Source organism: Balaenoptera physalus (assembly GCF_965194825.1).
Source record: "Balaenoptera physalus genome assembly, chromosome: 8".
NCBI classification, from domain to species: domain Eukaryota; kingdom Metazoa; phylum Chordata; class Mammalia; order Artiodactyla; family Balaenopteridae; genus Balaenoptera; species Balaenoptera physalus.
In genome coordinates, this window is record NC_138887.1 from 23,528,144 (window position 1) to 23,545,092 (window position 16,949).

Here is a 16,949-nt window from a genome sequence, read left to right on the forward strand (position 1 = left end):
CCTTGACATCTTACTGGATGGTATGTTGGGAGTGTGAAAAACCCATTTTCCATCACCAAAAAGTGGCTGAGTGTGCAGAGAAACTACCACTACTGTTGTTTTTATTGCTTCCAGATATATATATTGAATATATATATATATATATATATCTTTTGTAGATGCCAGAGTATAAATTAATAAACTCTGTCCTACTTAAATGCCAGTTCATGCAAGAGTTAAAAGAGAAGGAAAAGTATAAATTATCTATGTTTCCAATCTCTATTGATCCAACATCTGCTTCTCTTTCTTTCCTCCTCCACACTCCCCTCTTCTCCCTCATACTGAGTTTACATCAGTTATCCATTTACTATCTTCCTCCTATTCAGTGTGAATGCAACATACTATGAAATAATCCCATTGGAAAAAAAAAAAACTTTCCCCTAAAAGATTTAAGTGTCTGATAAATGTTTCTCAATTTTCTTTTCTGCAGAACTGTTTCTGTTCCATGTTGTTTCTAACTAACAACATTTGGCAGTTTTTATTTTATAATCTGATCACTTAATGGTTTCAGGCACTTCATTAAACTCAACAAAATGGAAACTTCAAACAAAACATGGATCAAATGATTTAGAACACTTCTTAAACTTAGCTTGTCACATCTAGTCTAATCAATATTTATTATTTTAGCAGAAGTACTGAATCATAATAGACAAAGTGATGGAGAAAGGTGCCCTTGAAATAAGAATATCATTTTCTTTCTTTTTTTATTCCTAAGGCGTCTCTCCTATTGGCCAAGTTATTGTGACATGATAAATGGTACAGGTAAGGGCATATATTTTGTGGTAATAATCACAGTGAAACCAACTCCTTTCTCCCACAAATCCACCTCCATACCTACAATGCTCTGGGGATTGAGCGTATGCATTTGCCTATCTTTGTATCCCTGAAACATAATTCAGAGTCTCTGTTCTTATGTAGGCTTAGTAAATGTCTCTCTAATGTGATGGAATTTCTCAAGATTAACCATCGAGGATGAGCCTTTACTGCATTTCTGGGGAAACGTTTGCTTTGTACAAACTTAATGAACTCCTTCCTGACCACAGAAGTAAAGGGTTAGAAAACCTTAGAGTAGTGGTTACTGTTCACATCTTTTGTAAATACTATAAAGATAATAATTTAAAATTAAAAGAATTAAAATATCAGGATAATTACAAAAGGTAAGACATACCTTCAAAGATCTCAGGCTGAGTTAGAATCAGTGAACTTGTAAGCAGAGCCATCTATTTTGAAGAAGATGGTCAGAAAGAGAGAGAAAAGAACAACAGCAACAAAAACAAGGTTACATGTGTACTAACCATGAAAAATGTATGCAGAAATGAACATTCTGAATTAGAGTTAGGAAGAAAGAAAGTACTATGTACTTAGATTTAAGCGTGGTTAGATCCAGCTTATTATTCTTCTTGAAGTAATGCAAAGTATATATATGCCTATTAGTTTAAGAATTAAGATTGTAAAAAGCAATGGGAATTGAATACCAGGAGGTGAGCTCTCAGCTGCTAAAAAGCAGAAGCAGAACATAATGCTTGCAAAGCTAGTTAGGCAATACTTCACAGGAAAGTAATATAATGAAAATGAAAAATGTTGAATACAAAGTTATGTAAAAGGTAGGGAATAAAAAGCAAACATGGGGAATGTTTACTTTACCAAAGGTATTACTGAGTTTTGCATGTTTATTTAATTTTTTAATACTCTCATAGAAAAAACAGCAAAACCACTGTTGAGTTTGCCTTGTAGTGCTTTGAGTCATGGAATTGGGTGAAGAAATTCCTTTCTAAGTAGTTCATTTCTGCCAATAAATTGTCAAGTGTCCCAATACCACTAACTCTAGTAATTTCATACCCATAAACTTCATACTGTATCCTTAGATACAGAGAGAAATATATTGTGCTTCTCCTAAATAGTAAAGGAGTCTTTATGGGTTTAAGAAAAAAAAATTAAACACTTTTGTCCAAAACTAAAAAGCAATGAAGTTTTAAAAAACAAGGTAGAGGATTTATTAATGACAATAACATAACTACATGAGTATCAGGCATGAAGTTAAAAGTATCTAAGAAGAAAATAGATGTAAAACAAACTAGGAGCAGAGGTAGACTGAACAGGCCAGAGGACTCTGATGGTATCCCTGTGAGAGAGATTTTTGGTTATGGCACTAGGGAAGAGACTAATGAAATGGAAAAGGTTCCAGGGAGTGTTAACCATGATTTAGAAGTACTTCCTCTCCCTTCTTCAACAAACTTAAAGAGACAGAAAAGGAAAATACTGATTTACATTTGAATGCATTTAAAAAAGAGCCCTGCTAATATCAGCTATCTTATGATCATGACCCATGGTAACTGCTGGTGTCATTAAGACATAATCTTCGATGATATTTCAAATGATTTTTTAAAAGCTTTTCAATGTATTCTTTTCTTTTATGGTTAAGGTGTTGGGAAGGCAGTTGTAGGCAATGCCCATTCAGGGACCTATTTGGGGAGTTTAAGCTAATCTTTAATATCTCATTCTCTCAATGCCAGTTCACTGTGATCATCTGTTGTATTTCCCTTATCACAAGAGTATAAGTGAAATGTAATAAGATCACAAGGTTAGTGCAGTTACCAGAAAAAGAGTGTGGTATTCATAATTGAAGGATGGTTCTTACTGTTTTGAACAAACACATTCAGTGGTGGCTCATTTTGGTAATATTGATTTGTGGAGCAAATGGAGGAATTATCTAACTATTTCTTCTTATATCCAGTGTGTGCATGGATCATAACCATAGTAGAGATTCAATAAACTCAACAAATGCCCTTTTTAGTTTGATGTGTATATTTTTCCAACCATTTTCAGGAAATTCTATTTAGTGAGAGAACTTCAATAAATGATTTAAAAAATGTTAATCAGCCATTAGGGCAGATGAATGAATCACTATTAAAAGTAAGAAGAACATTTACCAAACAGGAGTTCTAAATGAACCTCATGGTAAGAAAAGTGCTACTCTACAGATAGGGTGGGTATTTCAAAAAACAAACACAATCACAGTTTGAACAACATGTGGTTTTGCCATTGTTTTTTTAAACTTTCATTTATTTTTAAGGAGTAGGAAAATTTAACATGAATGGATACCAGTGAATGTGTATAGTATATAGACTTGTTGAATACGGTAGCTACTAGCCATGTGTCACAATTAAGCACTTGAAATGTGGCTAGTAAAAATGAAATAGGCTGTAAGTACACACTGGATCTTGAGATTTGTTAGTTTTTATATTGATTATATGTTAAAATGATATTTTGGATATGGTGAGTTAGATAAAATATACCTGATACTTATTTTATTTTTAAAATGTGGCTACTGGAGAATTTTAATGTTATATATACAGTTTGTATTCTATTTCTCTTAACTATGCTGGAATTGAGATTTCTAGATTTTTCTAGGACACATATTTCACCTAATCCCTTGCCACTTGCCTGATTTTTAAACAGATGCGGCCTCATTTCCACCTTTCATTGAGAAGACCCGGGTATTGCAATTCTTTTCCTCTGACGTTTGCAGGTAAGACAAAGAAACTGATATATTTCTATATATCAGAATTCTTTCTCCAAGTGAAAAAACACAGGCATAGAGGATCATACTTGATAATCATATTATTTGAGAAAAATAAAATACAGTTAGGCAAGTTTTTCTTGATGTATTAAGAATAAATAAATATGGAATTCATAATATGTTTATTAAGTCTTTAAAAAATTGAAGGTTGTAGAAGGATACTTTGCATAATGAAAATCATTTTCTCCTTTTTCATTTCTAAGCAAGAACATTTCTTTTCTTTTACTAAACTAGTAAAACGGTGGGGCGTGGCTCCACCTGAGCAACCTCATTCTCAGTGTGCTCACAGAGTCCTCACAGACGTCAATGGACAGATGACAGAATATCAATAAGGCAACAGAGATCTTAAATGACACAATAGAACAGTTAGGCTTAATTGATATTTTCAGAACATTACACCCCAAATAACCAGACTACACATTCTTTTCAAGTGCACATGGAATATTCTCTAGGGTAGACCACATACTAAGACACAAAATAAGCCTCAACAAATTTAAGAGGTTAGAAATTATTTCAGACATCTTTTCTGACCACAATGGCATGAAACTAGAAATCAATCACAGAAAGAGAAATGAGAAAATAATGATTACATGGAGACTAAACAACATGCTACTAAAAAACCAATGGGTCAACAATGAAATCAAAGAGGAAATTAAAAATACCTTGAGACAAATGACAATGAAAATACAACCATATAAAATCTATGGGACGCAGCAAATGCAGTCATAAGAGGGAAGTTTATAGCAATATAAGTCTTCCTCAGAAAACAAGAGAAATCTCAAATAAACTAACTTACCACCTAAAAGAGTTAGAAAAAGAAGAAGAAACAAAGGAAGGAAATAATAAAGATCAGAGAGGAAATAAATACCATAGATATTAAAAAAATAATAGAAAAAAATAAAATCAAGAGCTGGTGTTTTGAATGGATAAACAAAAGGGAAAAAATTCTGCCCAAGCTCACCAAGAAGCAAAAAGAGAGGACTCAAATAAACAAAATAAGAAAGGTACAAGGAGAAATAACAACTGACACCACAGAAATACAAAAAATCATAAGAGAACACTGTGAACAATTAAATGCCAACAAATTGGACAACTAAGAAGAAATGGACAAGTTTCTAGGAATATACAGCCCACCAAAACTGAATCAAGAAGAAATAGATAATTTGAACAGATTGATCACTAGAAGTGAAATAGAATTCGTAATAAAACAAACAAGCAAACAAACAAAAAACCTCCCTGCAAACAAAAGTCTAGGACTGAATGTCTTCACTAGGGAATTCTGCTAAACATACAAAGAAGAACTTATACCGATCCTTCTCAAACTCTTCCAAACATTGAAGAGGAGGGAACACTCACAAAGTTATTCTATAAAGTCACCTCCACCCTGATAACAAAACCAGACAAAGACATTACCAAGAAAGAAATTACAGGCCAATATCTTTGATGAATATAGATGAAAAAATCCTCAACAATATCTTAGCAAACTGAATCCAACAATATATAAGAAGAATCATACACTATGATCAAGTTGGATTCATTCTGGGGTCACAAGGATAGTTCAACATATGCAAACAATCAATGACATACACCACATCAGCAAAGGAAAAGACAAAATGATTATCACAATAGATATGATTATCTCAATAGATACAGAAAAATCATTTGATAAAATTCAACATCAATTCATGATAAAAATTCTCACCAAAGTGGATATACAGGGAACATATCTCACCATAATAAAAGCTATTTAATAGAAACCCACAGCCAACATAATACTCAAAAATGAGAAGCTGAAAGCCTTCCTGCTAAATTCTGGAACAAGACAAGAATGCTCACTGTCACCATTTCTATTCAACATAGTATTGGAAGTCCCCATCACAGCAATCAGACAAGAAAAAGAATCAAAGGTATCCAAATTGGAAGGGAAGAGGTAAAACTCTCATTATACGTAGATCACATGATACTCTATATAGAAAAACCCTAAAGACTCCACACAAAAGCAAGGTAGCAGGATACGAGATTAACATACAGAAATCTGTTGCATTTCTTTACACTAACAATGAAATATGAGAACAAGAAGGTAAAAAAACAATTCTTTCAAAATCGCATCCAAAAAGTGCTTAGGAATAAACCTGACCTAGGAGGTGAAAGACCTACACTGAGAACTATAAAACATTGATAATGGAAACTGAAGATGATTCAAATAAATGGCTATATCTCATGCACTTGTCTTGGAAGAATTAATACAGTAAGTCCCCTACATACGAACGAGTTCCATTCCAAGAGCATGTTCATAAGTCCAATTTGTTTCTAAGTCCAACAAAGTTAGCCAAGGTACCCAACTAACACAATCGGCTATACAGGACTGTACTGTAATAGGTTTATAATATTTTTCACACAACTAATACATAAAAAACAAACACAAAAAATAAAGAAAACATTTTTAATCTTACAGTACAGTACAGTAGTACCAGTTACATCACCGCCTCTTTTACTCTTACTTCTGGACATCCTGGGCTTGAAATAAAGATACTATACTACTGTACTCTATACAGTAGTGTACAGTAAAGTACACAAAAGCACAACCACTTGTGGAGGATGCACACACGTGACAATGTATGCCAGACACGTGAACTAACTTACGTGATTGGACATATGAACGCATGTTCGCATCTGAAAGTTCACAACTTGAAGGTTTGTACGTAGGGGACTTATTGTATTGTAAAAATGGCCACACTACCCAAAGCAGTCTGCAGACTTAATGTGATCCCTAACAAATTACCCATGACATTTTTCACAGAAATAGAACAAATAATCATAAAATTTATATGGAAACACAAAAGACCCAGAATTGCCAAAGCAGTTGTGAGGAAAAAGAACAAAGCTGGAGGCATAACCCTTCCAGACTTCAGAAAGTAACAGTAATCAAAACAGTGTGGTATTGGCAGAAAAACAGACATATGGATCAATGGAACAGAACAGAGAGTCCAGAAAGAAGCCCACATATCTATGGACAATTCACCTTCAACAAAGGAGACAAGAATATACAATGGAGAAAAGAGTCTCTTCAGCAAGTGGTATTAAGAAAGCTGGACAGCTGCATGTAAATCAACGAAGTTAGAACACACCCACACAACATACACAAAAATAAACGCAAAATGGCTAAAAGACCTAAATATAAGACACAACACCATAAAACTGCTAGAAGAGGACCTAGGCAAAACATTCTCTGACATAAATCATAGCAGTGGTTTCTAAGGTCAGTCTCCCAGGGCAATAGAAATAAAAGCAAAAATAAACAGATGGGACCTAATCAAACTTATAAGCTTCTGCACAGCAAAGGAAACCATAAACAAACTGTAAAGAGAACATAAAGACTGGGAGAAATTATTCACAAACAATGTGACCCAAAAGGGCTTAATTTCCAAGATATACAAACAGCTCGTACAGTTCAGTGTCAAAACAAACAAACAAACAACCCAATCAAAAAATGGGCAGAAGACCTAAATAGACATTTCTCCAGAGAAGACATACAGATGACGAACAGGCATGTGAAAAGATGCTCAACACTGCGAATTATCAGAGAAATGCAAATCAAAACTGCAGTGAGGTATCACCTCACACCCGCCAGAATGATCATCACCAAAACGTCTAAAAATAATAAATGCTGGGTAGGGTGTGGAGAAAAGGGAACCCTCCTACACTGTTGGTGAGAATGTAAATTGGTGCAGCAATTATGGACAACAGAATGGAGGTTCCTTAAAATATAAAACTACGGTTACCAGCAATCTCACTCCTAGACATATACCTGGAAAAGACAAAAACTCTAATTAGAAAAGATATATGCACCCCAACGTTCATAGCAGCACTATTTACAATAGCCAAGATGTGGAAGCAACCTAAATGTCCATCAACAGATGAATGGATAAAGAAATCTGGTATATACACACAATGGAATATTACTCAGCCATAAAAAGAATGAAATAATGACATTTACAGCAACACGGATGAACCTACTGATTATCATAGTAAGTGAAGTAAGTCAGACAGAGAAAGACAAATAGTGTATGATATCACTGATAGGTGGAATCTTAAAAAATGTATAAATAAATTATTTACAAAACAGATTCATAGACACAGAAAACAAACTTATAGTTACCAAAGGGGAAAGTGGGAGAGGGATAAAGTAGGAGTTTGGGATTAACATATACACACTACTATATAAACAAGGTCCTAGTTTATAGCACAGGGGACTATATTCAATATCTTGTAATAACTTATAAAGAAAAAGCATCTGAAAAAGAATATATATGCGTATAGTTGAATCATTTTGCTGTACACCAGAAACTAACAGAACACTGTAAATCGACTATACTTCAATTTAAAAAAAATGTCCAAGATGGTGATGCCACAGTCACAGAACTATGTTCATGTGCTCTACTGACACTGCAGCATCTTTTCAAATTGATGGGGCCCAGTAGCTATCACACAAGCACTGACCCACACTGGTATGCTTGCATCCTAGCTCTGTTTCTAGACACTGTGTGGTGTGGGCAAGTATTTAATATCTCTGACTCTTTTCCTTATCTATAAAATTGAAGAGTGCAGCATTTCTTCATACAGAATAAGCTGGGCATTAGAAATATTATGTATTGAGTTCCAGTACGCTGCTGAGGTTATGGTGGACACTTGGTAAATGATAGAGCATAGGAGACATATATCAAAACCCACATGCACACACCCTAGGAAGTGAGCAGCCCTTCTCTCCAGGATTAAGTGGTGGAAGATTGAAATTTTATTTTCTTTCATTTAAACTGGGCACAAATAGAGGACCTGAGGAGGTCATATAAATATTTAATCTATAAAGGAAACTAACTCTGAGAAATGTCCTCAGTATAAATACTCCATGGTAGTTCACAAGCAAAAATTATTCTCAGAAGCTTTTGAAAACAAAGGTAAGAAGAGCTCATACTCAGGTATTGAGTTCTGGTGTGTCTTAAAATATCACAAGAACATTTTTCCTAAGACATAAGCAAGAATTCTAACAAGATTATATCCAGTTTTTCTAATTTAAAGCAATAATATAAATTTAAAAATAAGAAAAACAGAATCTCCATAACGAAGTTCAGTTTTCCAGAATGAAGCTCTTTCTTGTCTGTGTTTAGATCATTCTATGCTGTGTTTGGAGCTGAAATTAATCTGAAAGGAATCCCTGTGTATAGATTTATCCTTCCATCCTTGGCTTTTGCATCTCCACTTCAAAATCCAGACAACCACTGTTTCTGCACAGAAAAAATTATCTCCAAAAATTGTACCTTATATGGTGTGCTAGATATTGGCAAATGCAAAGACGGTGAGTAAAAGGTCTTGATGTCACAATCCATGGCATAATATGCAGTTTTCTTTAAAATGTAAATTTCACCTAGGTTTCCTTTCCACCAGAAATTTAAAGTGAGAAAGTAAAAAGGGCAGAAAGTAAAGGTGATGATAGGATATTTTTGTTTGGATTTTTGTACCGCTTTCAACCTCCCAGTTGTTTCAGTGTTGCAAAACTTAGTTATTATTAGGTAAAACCCTACTGATATTTCCCTGTGCTACTTTGGAAAATGTCTCTTTAGGTCCTTTGCTCACTTTTTAATTGGGTTATTTACTTTCTTGAGTTGTGTGAATTCCTTGCATATTTTAGATTTTAATCACTTATGGGATATGTGTTTTGCAAATATTTTCTCCCATCCCATAGGTAGACTTTTCATTTTTTGATGGTTTTCTTTGCTGTGCAGAATCCCTGTGCTCCTTTTAGATTTAGGGTAAAATGAAAATAATTCTCAGAATACTCTGAGCATCCCAACTTACCCATCTGACGTTTTTCTAACTTTTTCTACCCTAGAAAATGGTAAATAAAAATAAATATATTTCAGGGTGTCTCTGAAAGAAGAACTGACTCAAACATGAAATTTGGAGTCTATCTTATTTTGCTCACCTTCTTCATATTGGAGTGGGTGAGAATAAAGAAAGAAAAGCCTCTTAAATTCTCAGTCCACAGACATATTACTCCCTAAAACATGAAGGTATGTGGTTGTAAATTTGTGTGCAGCAGCTAAGCTTTACATATTGAAAATAAACACCTAAGGGACTAACGACAGACATCAACTGAATGGTTAGTAGGATGACGCAGAAGCTTATATTTTATTTTTGCTCTAAAGTGATTAGATGTAATAATTTTCTCTCACCCTCATTCCCCATTTCGCATTCAAAGCCAACTTTGCATTTCTTTTAACTTAAAAATCTTTATTTTCAAGGAAATCTTTTGAGTGCTATGCGTAATGAGGAAAATGATTTATCCCAATTGTCTCTTAAAACTTGTTTTCAGGAAAACCCGTGTACATTTCACTTCCTCATTTTCTACATGCAAGTCCTGAAATTACAGAACCTGTTGAAGGCTTAAGTCCAAATGAAGAGGAACATAGCACGTACTTAGATGTTGAACCTGTAAGCAAATACATTATTGATCTGATTGGCTTAGCATTTTTTAAATGAAAGAAAAATTAAGTTCTCGCCTTTCTGTCAATGACATTTATTGATGATATTTACTGCATCACAATCTTGACAAATTACTCAAAAATTTTTATTGAAGTATAGTTGATTTACGATGTTGTGTTAATTTCAGGTGTACAGCAAAGTGATTTAGTTATATTTATATATATATGTACTTTTTTCAGATTTTTTTTCCCTTATAGGTTATTACAAAATACTGAGTATAGTTCCCTGTGCTACATAGTAAGTCCTTGTTGGTTATCTATTTTATGTAGAGTAATGCGTATATAATTACCTACTTTTATTTCAAGGAAAGTAACACTGGTTTCTTCCTGTTGTTGCTTATGAAATGTTGAGGTAATTCTATTTTAGTTTTTCAGCGTATGGAACTTTATAATCCTTTTTAATTGTTCGTAGGTCAGGGATAGTAATGATGGGTATGATTCTAATTGGCTTAAAACAATTTGGTATAAATTACAATTTTACTGTCATTTTATACTTAACTGCAAGTATTGCTTATATGAAGGGACACTGTAGATCATGAGGGATGAAAAGAGATTTTATGGGTATATGCGCATTTGAGGCAAGCTCTATTATACTTAGCGTCAGGAAAAATCTATTAAATTTCCTATAGTGTAACAGTTTCAACTTTTAATTTATTTTAATATTCTCCTTTTCAAAAGTTAAACGACATGCCAGAATTTTAGTAGTCACGTTTAATTTTAAGTAATGATAGAAGTAGTATTATAATTATACTGATGACACATGGGTTCTGACTGAATATATATTTGATCATATATAATTTGAGATTTAAATTGACTATATGAGTTCTAAGTTTCACTGCTGTTGTTGATTCCCCAAAACCAGTTCAGATAAATATCACAAATTTAACTAAAACCTTGACAGTAGGTTGGGCAAAGAAATTGTGTGTGTGTGCATATATACACGTGTGTATAGGTCTGTATACACACATGCATATACACATAAAATGTAATTATGAAGTTATGTACATAATATTTAATACGTCTAATTAATTATTTAATAAATTTCACAAGTTTCAAGTACTACAGTTTTACCTTAGGTTCTATATAACAGTAAAAATAAGTTTTGGATATTATAAATGAATTATTTAAAGGAAGTTGGTAATTATTTTAGTTTGCTCTCTTTTTAGATAACTGGATTCACTTTACAGTTTGCAAAACGCCTGCAGATCAATATACTGGTTAAGCCAGGAAAAAAAATTGGGTGAGTCTCTTGAACAGGTTCATTATGATTTTTAGTATTTTCTTGTCAGAAAGTGAGTATATGTATGAAATTAAGTGGAAATAATATAAAATTTCAACTTCTCTTTGGCTTAATATCATGAAATAACTACTGTTTATAACTTTCATCTTTAATTTAGAATTATATCTAGTGTGTATTGAAATTGTATTTACACATATTCTGGAATTAGTGTATGATGGTGTTTCTCATTTTGCTAGCTGTCCAAATATTTCCAGGACAATTGTTTCTAAAATTCAATTTTAGTTTCCTGGGTATAAATTGTCGAAAGGGAAAATACATGCTTAAAAAAAGTCAATCTAATTAGAAATATGTATTAGAAAGATTTATAAGAGTGAAAGATGTCTGATAAACAGCCATATTAATATTTAAATGATTCATTACAGGGAACAAAAATCAAGGAACTTAGCAAGTTTAAGAGCAACTAATTTCTGAACATTTATTTACACTAGTAATTACTAACATTTCTGTTATATATGTGTATTATATTAGTATATATTTTCATAATTATTTTCAATGTTTATTACAGAGCATTAAAGGGTCTGAAGCAGAATTATATGGTGCCTATTCTTTGGCTTAATGAGGTTAGTATTCTTATCTACTGGTCACCAAAAACTGTAAACTTCCTTGTATATAGAAAAAGCTTTTAATGCTTGAAAATTAAACACATATGTATAGAATTTGAAGTTGTATGTGTTTCCATTACCTATATGGGCGAGTTTATATATTATTAATTATATAATTAATTATTTTGAGAGAACCAAGCCACACAGAAATATCAGGTTTATGTTAGTTTCCAGTGTTTTTATTTCAGAAGGATGAAGTACTTCCTATACTTTTAGATTATTTTCATAATACAACTAGTAAACACTTTTTCTTGTCATAGTGCTTGTGTTAGGAAAGAGTCATACATACATGTAACTCCAAGTAACTCAATGTGAATACTGTAGTGCTAATAAAAGCAAACCAAACTTATAAAGACCATGTAAGAGTAGGTGTCTGCAGTCTATCCGAGTGCCTAACAAGATATTTTTAGTACAAATCACGGAATTGATTAGCCACAGAATGAGGAAACGCACTACAGAAGCCTTCAGAGGAAAGAAACTGTTGGCCCTTGCCATTTCCTTCTGTCACTAGGAAACATCCTTCGGAAAACTGGAAAATATTTCAGTAAGACCTTTGTATAGATCAACGAAGTCAGTGTATTGGAGAGTGCTATATAACACGTTTCAAAGGAAGAAGATTATATTTCTCTCTCTAAATATTCTACCTTGGCATTTACTGCCTTCTCTGACATGAAAAGGGAATTCCATTGTCTTTTCTTATAGATAAAGATGACTAACATCTATGCGGTGTTTTGAAAAAAGAGTGATACATAAGTGGAGAGTTTTGAATAATTTGCTCCACTAATCAACTGAAATAACGCTAATTGTTAACTTGATTACAGACTGGCACCATCGGTGATGAAAAGGCAGAAATGTTCAGAAATCAAGTGACTGGAAAAATAAACCTCCTTGGCCTGGTAGAAGTTACCTTACTCAGTGTTGGTGTGGTGATGTTTATTGTTTTTACTATTTCATACTGTGCATGCAGATCAAAGAGAGTAAATTAAGTAAGTATATAACAAAAATTATATATGGCTTTAATAACATTAGTTTATATACTACTTGCTTTCATTTTATCAAAAAGAGGTTATAAACTAGGCTGCAAATATTTCTGGATATGTCTAGTCACCTATCATTTTTAACACATCCTTGAAGTTTTGAGATGCTTAATGTAAATTATAAACAAAGCCTGAATGAGTAATAAGGCCTATTAATATCAAGCAGATCACTATATTTCATCTTTATTATTGGAGGAATGGGCTAAATATGAAATTGTCACCTTTCAAAGTTAGAATGTTGCACAAAAGCTATATATGTACTAACTTTTCTCTTCTTGATTATTTCTAGCTAGTTAAATAGTTTAAAATTACAAATAATTAATTTAATAGATCACTGACCAGGAAAGTTTATGTAAAACTGAAAATGGTGGCTATTTAGGGAAATTAGAATTTACAAGGGAAAAGAAAATAAAAAGGAAAATTAAATAATGAGAAATGAAAACTCAATAAATGATAGAACTAAAATTAGGTAAAAATATGTTATTTTTAAATGAAGATAGCATATTAATATAGAAACAGGATTGTTGCATATAGTCATGCTGTCCAAAATCACAGTGTGCACTCTAGATGTTTAGTGTGGAAGCCCTGATGAATTACTACAATTCAGGAGCTAGAACTGAATACAACAATACAAGAAAACAGAAGACAAAAATGTTCAACACAGTAAAACCAAATTACTCAGAGTTTACAGGAAAAATCAGCTAAATGTAGACAGATCTGAGTTTTGACAAAACTGTAGAGGTGTTTCAGGCCTCTGTGTTTTAGGTATTACTGCACATGCCACCTTGTACATAGAGGAATGAATGTCTGACCCTATCTTCCCTAAGCCTTTCTTTACTAATCATACTTGGCATAGGTATGGCCTGTGGGGGGGGGGGGTGGAATTTGTCACTTACCCATAGTTTCTGTCCGCCCTCCCTTCCCAGGAACCTCAAAAAATATACACAATCAAAATAAAAGCAATACACTTGGTATGAAAAATCACAACTTCAATACAAGTCTTCTTGCTCTACTTCCAATCAGCCTGTTGACTGTAACCTGTCTTATGTAGAAATTCTGGAACTGCCACTGATAATTACTGAGCTTTTATTATGTGCCAAAATCATGCTAAATATTTTACATGAATTATCACAACTAATCCCTAATAATATTTCATGAGTTTCCAATAATTAGGGATTCATTAGCATCCATTCTATCTTATGGAGTCATCCCAGAAAGTTATAAATTTAAACTGTGCAGAATTGTCCATTTTCACAGTGTGAATCAGTCAAACTGAAGATGAAGAAAATGAAGTGGAATTTTTGGACAATATTTTTGTGGATATGAAATTGAGAGCTTGAGACTAGGAAGGCAACTCCATTTTTTGTTCTGATTATTTCTGTCACTATTCACTAAAAAGAGGACTGAACAATTCTGCCTACAAACCATTTGAATAGATATTCAAAATGCTAACCTAATATATTCACATTATAACACATAAAGGAAATATTGCATCACCTTTAAGACCTGTCATTAGTCCAGTAACAAATAAGTTATGATTAAACAAAGTAATTCATATGAACACTTATACAATAGACAAAAAGATCATCCACTGAAAAGCCAAATTACAACAAAAACTACTTCTAGTGGGAAAATATGCTTTTCAAAAGGAAGTATGAGTCATAAATTTTTTCTGTATTGTTCTCTACTGAAATTACATGAACAATTTCATCAGTGCTTAATGAGCCCTGAATGCCAATTATCTTGGGTCTGTACATGGCTCTATTAGGGTGATAGATTGAAAACTTTCTAGAGTGTCTTTGTCAACAAGTATATTGGTTTGGCTTAATATCTGACTGTCACAGGGAAAAGCTACTGCTCTTTACACAACGATACGTCTTTTTTCTTTTTTCTTTACAAATAGAGAAGAACACTGTTCTCTGTAGATTACCTGATTTACTAGATTTAGAAGAATCACAGATACAGATTTCCTTAAACAAGCTTCAGTTTCAAATATTATAATAATTATGCCTTTGGGAAGATTTATAAACAATTGAAAAATAAGGAGATGGATGTACAAGAGGGAGTAAAGCAAAGATGGTGGAGCTAAGGTGTGAGTTTGCTCAATGGATCACAAAGAGAATAAGCCAGTAGTCCTTTGGAAAGTAGCAGTATGTACACCGCTAAGTGGAGGATGGTCTGAAGGGACAGCAAAGAGTGGAGATGCTCATCCAGAGCAGATTGAACGCGCTACCCCTCCTTAGCTGGCCGTGCGCAGCTCTTGAGAGTTGGGAAGCAGCCTACGTGTATCCTGGAATGGGAAAATAATTGCCTTATCCATGAAGTTCATCAGAGAATTTTTCTCTGCAGCTTGAGAAATTGGGCTAATTACTAGAAAACATGACATCTTCAGTATTTAGAATTTGAATATTACCTGTTTTATTTTTCCATGACTTTCTGATAAGTACTTACCTTTCTTCTGCTTTCCAGGAAGCAAATGAGTCTTTACATTTATGCACCAGCTACATCAGGACCTTTCTTAATATCGACCTACAAAATGAAGATTTAATATGTTTTATGTTTGCAAAACACGTCTTATCTTATAGTGGAAGAACTGGTGGCATTTGTTTTTTTTTTTTTTTTTTGGACTGAGCAACAGCACATTTCTAAAGGATTATTAAGATGTCATTAAAATCGATACTTTGAAGAAAAACAGCACCTTTTAAAATTCAACATGTTCACAATGGAATGGACATCAGTTTCTACAGATGTGGCTTCAGCATGGTCCAGTTATTTTTATTTGGTACTGATTCACTGATTGGTTCCCTTTTGCTAAATTCAGCAGAGGGGTGGATGTTCTAAACAAATCCTGGACCCTGAACTCTTGTCTTCCTCATCAAAGGGAAAACATAACTACCCTCATCAGTGTCCCTGCAATACACAGACCCCAGGACTGTCAGGACATTGCATTTCATGAGTATCAACTATTCTGAAAGACATTTAAGAATGGAAACTAAATGACTGGCCTATGAACCATTTATTAAATATTACTTAATTTTCTTTCTCTATTAAATCCTTCACACAGAATGAGCAAGCCTTATCACCATGCTCTTTATAACAATATGGCTCACATTTTTGTCAGTGCTAAGGCAAATGAACATGTTTGGGGACTTTGTCGTTTTCCACATTCTGCGGCTCTTCTGGAAATCTGAGTAGATTTTGATCTTTTCACTCAGTTGCATACAACTTATGCTTGGCAACTTCAGAATGCTGTGCTAGTATTAAGAGATGTAAATGATAATAAAGAAATTATTGTGTGGGAGATTACAAAGAGTAGAATGTGCATTCATAGTTATTTGTTGTAATATTTCTTGCTTTCATAGTCGCCTCAGAAAGACTGGTTTCAAACATTAAAAAATGTTGCTCCTTAAATTCCTGTGCTTTTGTCCAGTTCCTGTTGTGTCACAAAACATTTACTCTAGTTTTCTGACCGATGTATTCTATCTGAATTTTTATTTCTTTATGCATCTATATTTCCTTCTGAAGCATTTCTAAATTCAATCTTGACCACTTTTCCTTCGCTAATTTTTTGAGCCAATTGGGGGAAAAGGAAATACAAAGATATTTGGTCATGCTTTAGAGTTGCAGTACTTAAAGTCTAGACTATGAAGGATCTTTCCTTTTTATTAGAAGACGTATTGTTAGGTAACCCTGCTTTCTTTAGCAGGGGATCACTTATGGCAGAGAGCACTAGGCCCCCTAAAAAGGCCCCCCATAGAAAGGGAAGGTGGACCACATTCTGTCTGTGTTTTACACACAGAGGTTTCTAGGATAAAGTATTAGTAACTGGTTTGTTGAGATACTAAAATCAAG

The 16,949-nt window shown here is 33.5% G+C and overlaps 1 protein-coding gene across 1 annotated transcript in view; it reads left to right on the forward strand.

The window, feature by feature from the left end:
* The window catches only part of LOC309666233 (platelet glycoprotein 4-like), a 60,418-nt gene extending 43,910 nt beyond the window's left edge, over window positions 1-16,508 (forward strand). The window contains exons 7-14 of the mRNA XM_082473599.1: window positions 755-801; window positions 3,499-3,568; window positions 8,785-8,972; window positions 9,990-10,108; window positions 11,325-11,398; window positions 11,964-12,018; window positions 12,882-13,046; window positions 15,567-16,508. Of these exons, the coding sequence (XP_082329725.1) occupies window positions 755-801; window positions 3,499-3,568; window positions 8,785-8,972; window positions 9,990-10,108; window positions 11,325-11,398; window positions 11,964-12,018; window positions 12,882-13,046 (718 nt within the window). The 3' untranslated portion in view covers window positions 15,567-16,508. The remainder of the gene's footprint in view (window positions 1-754; window positions 802-3,498; window positions 3,569-8,784; window positions 8,973-9,989; window positions 10,109-11,324; window positions 11,399-11,963; window positions 12,019-12,881; window positions 13,047-15,566) is intronic.
* Window positions 16,509-16,949: the final 441 nt, after the last annotated feature.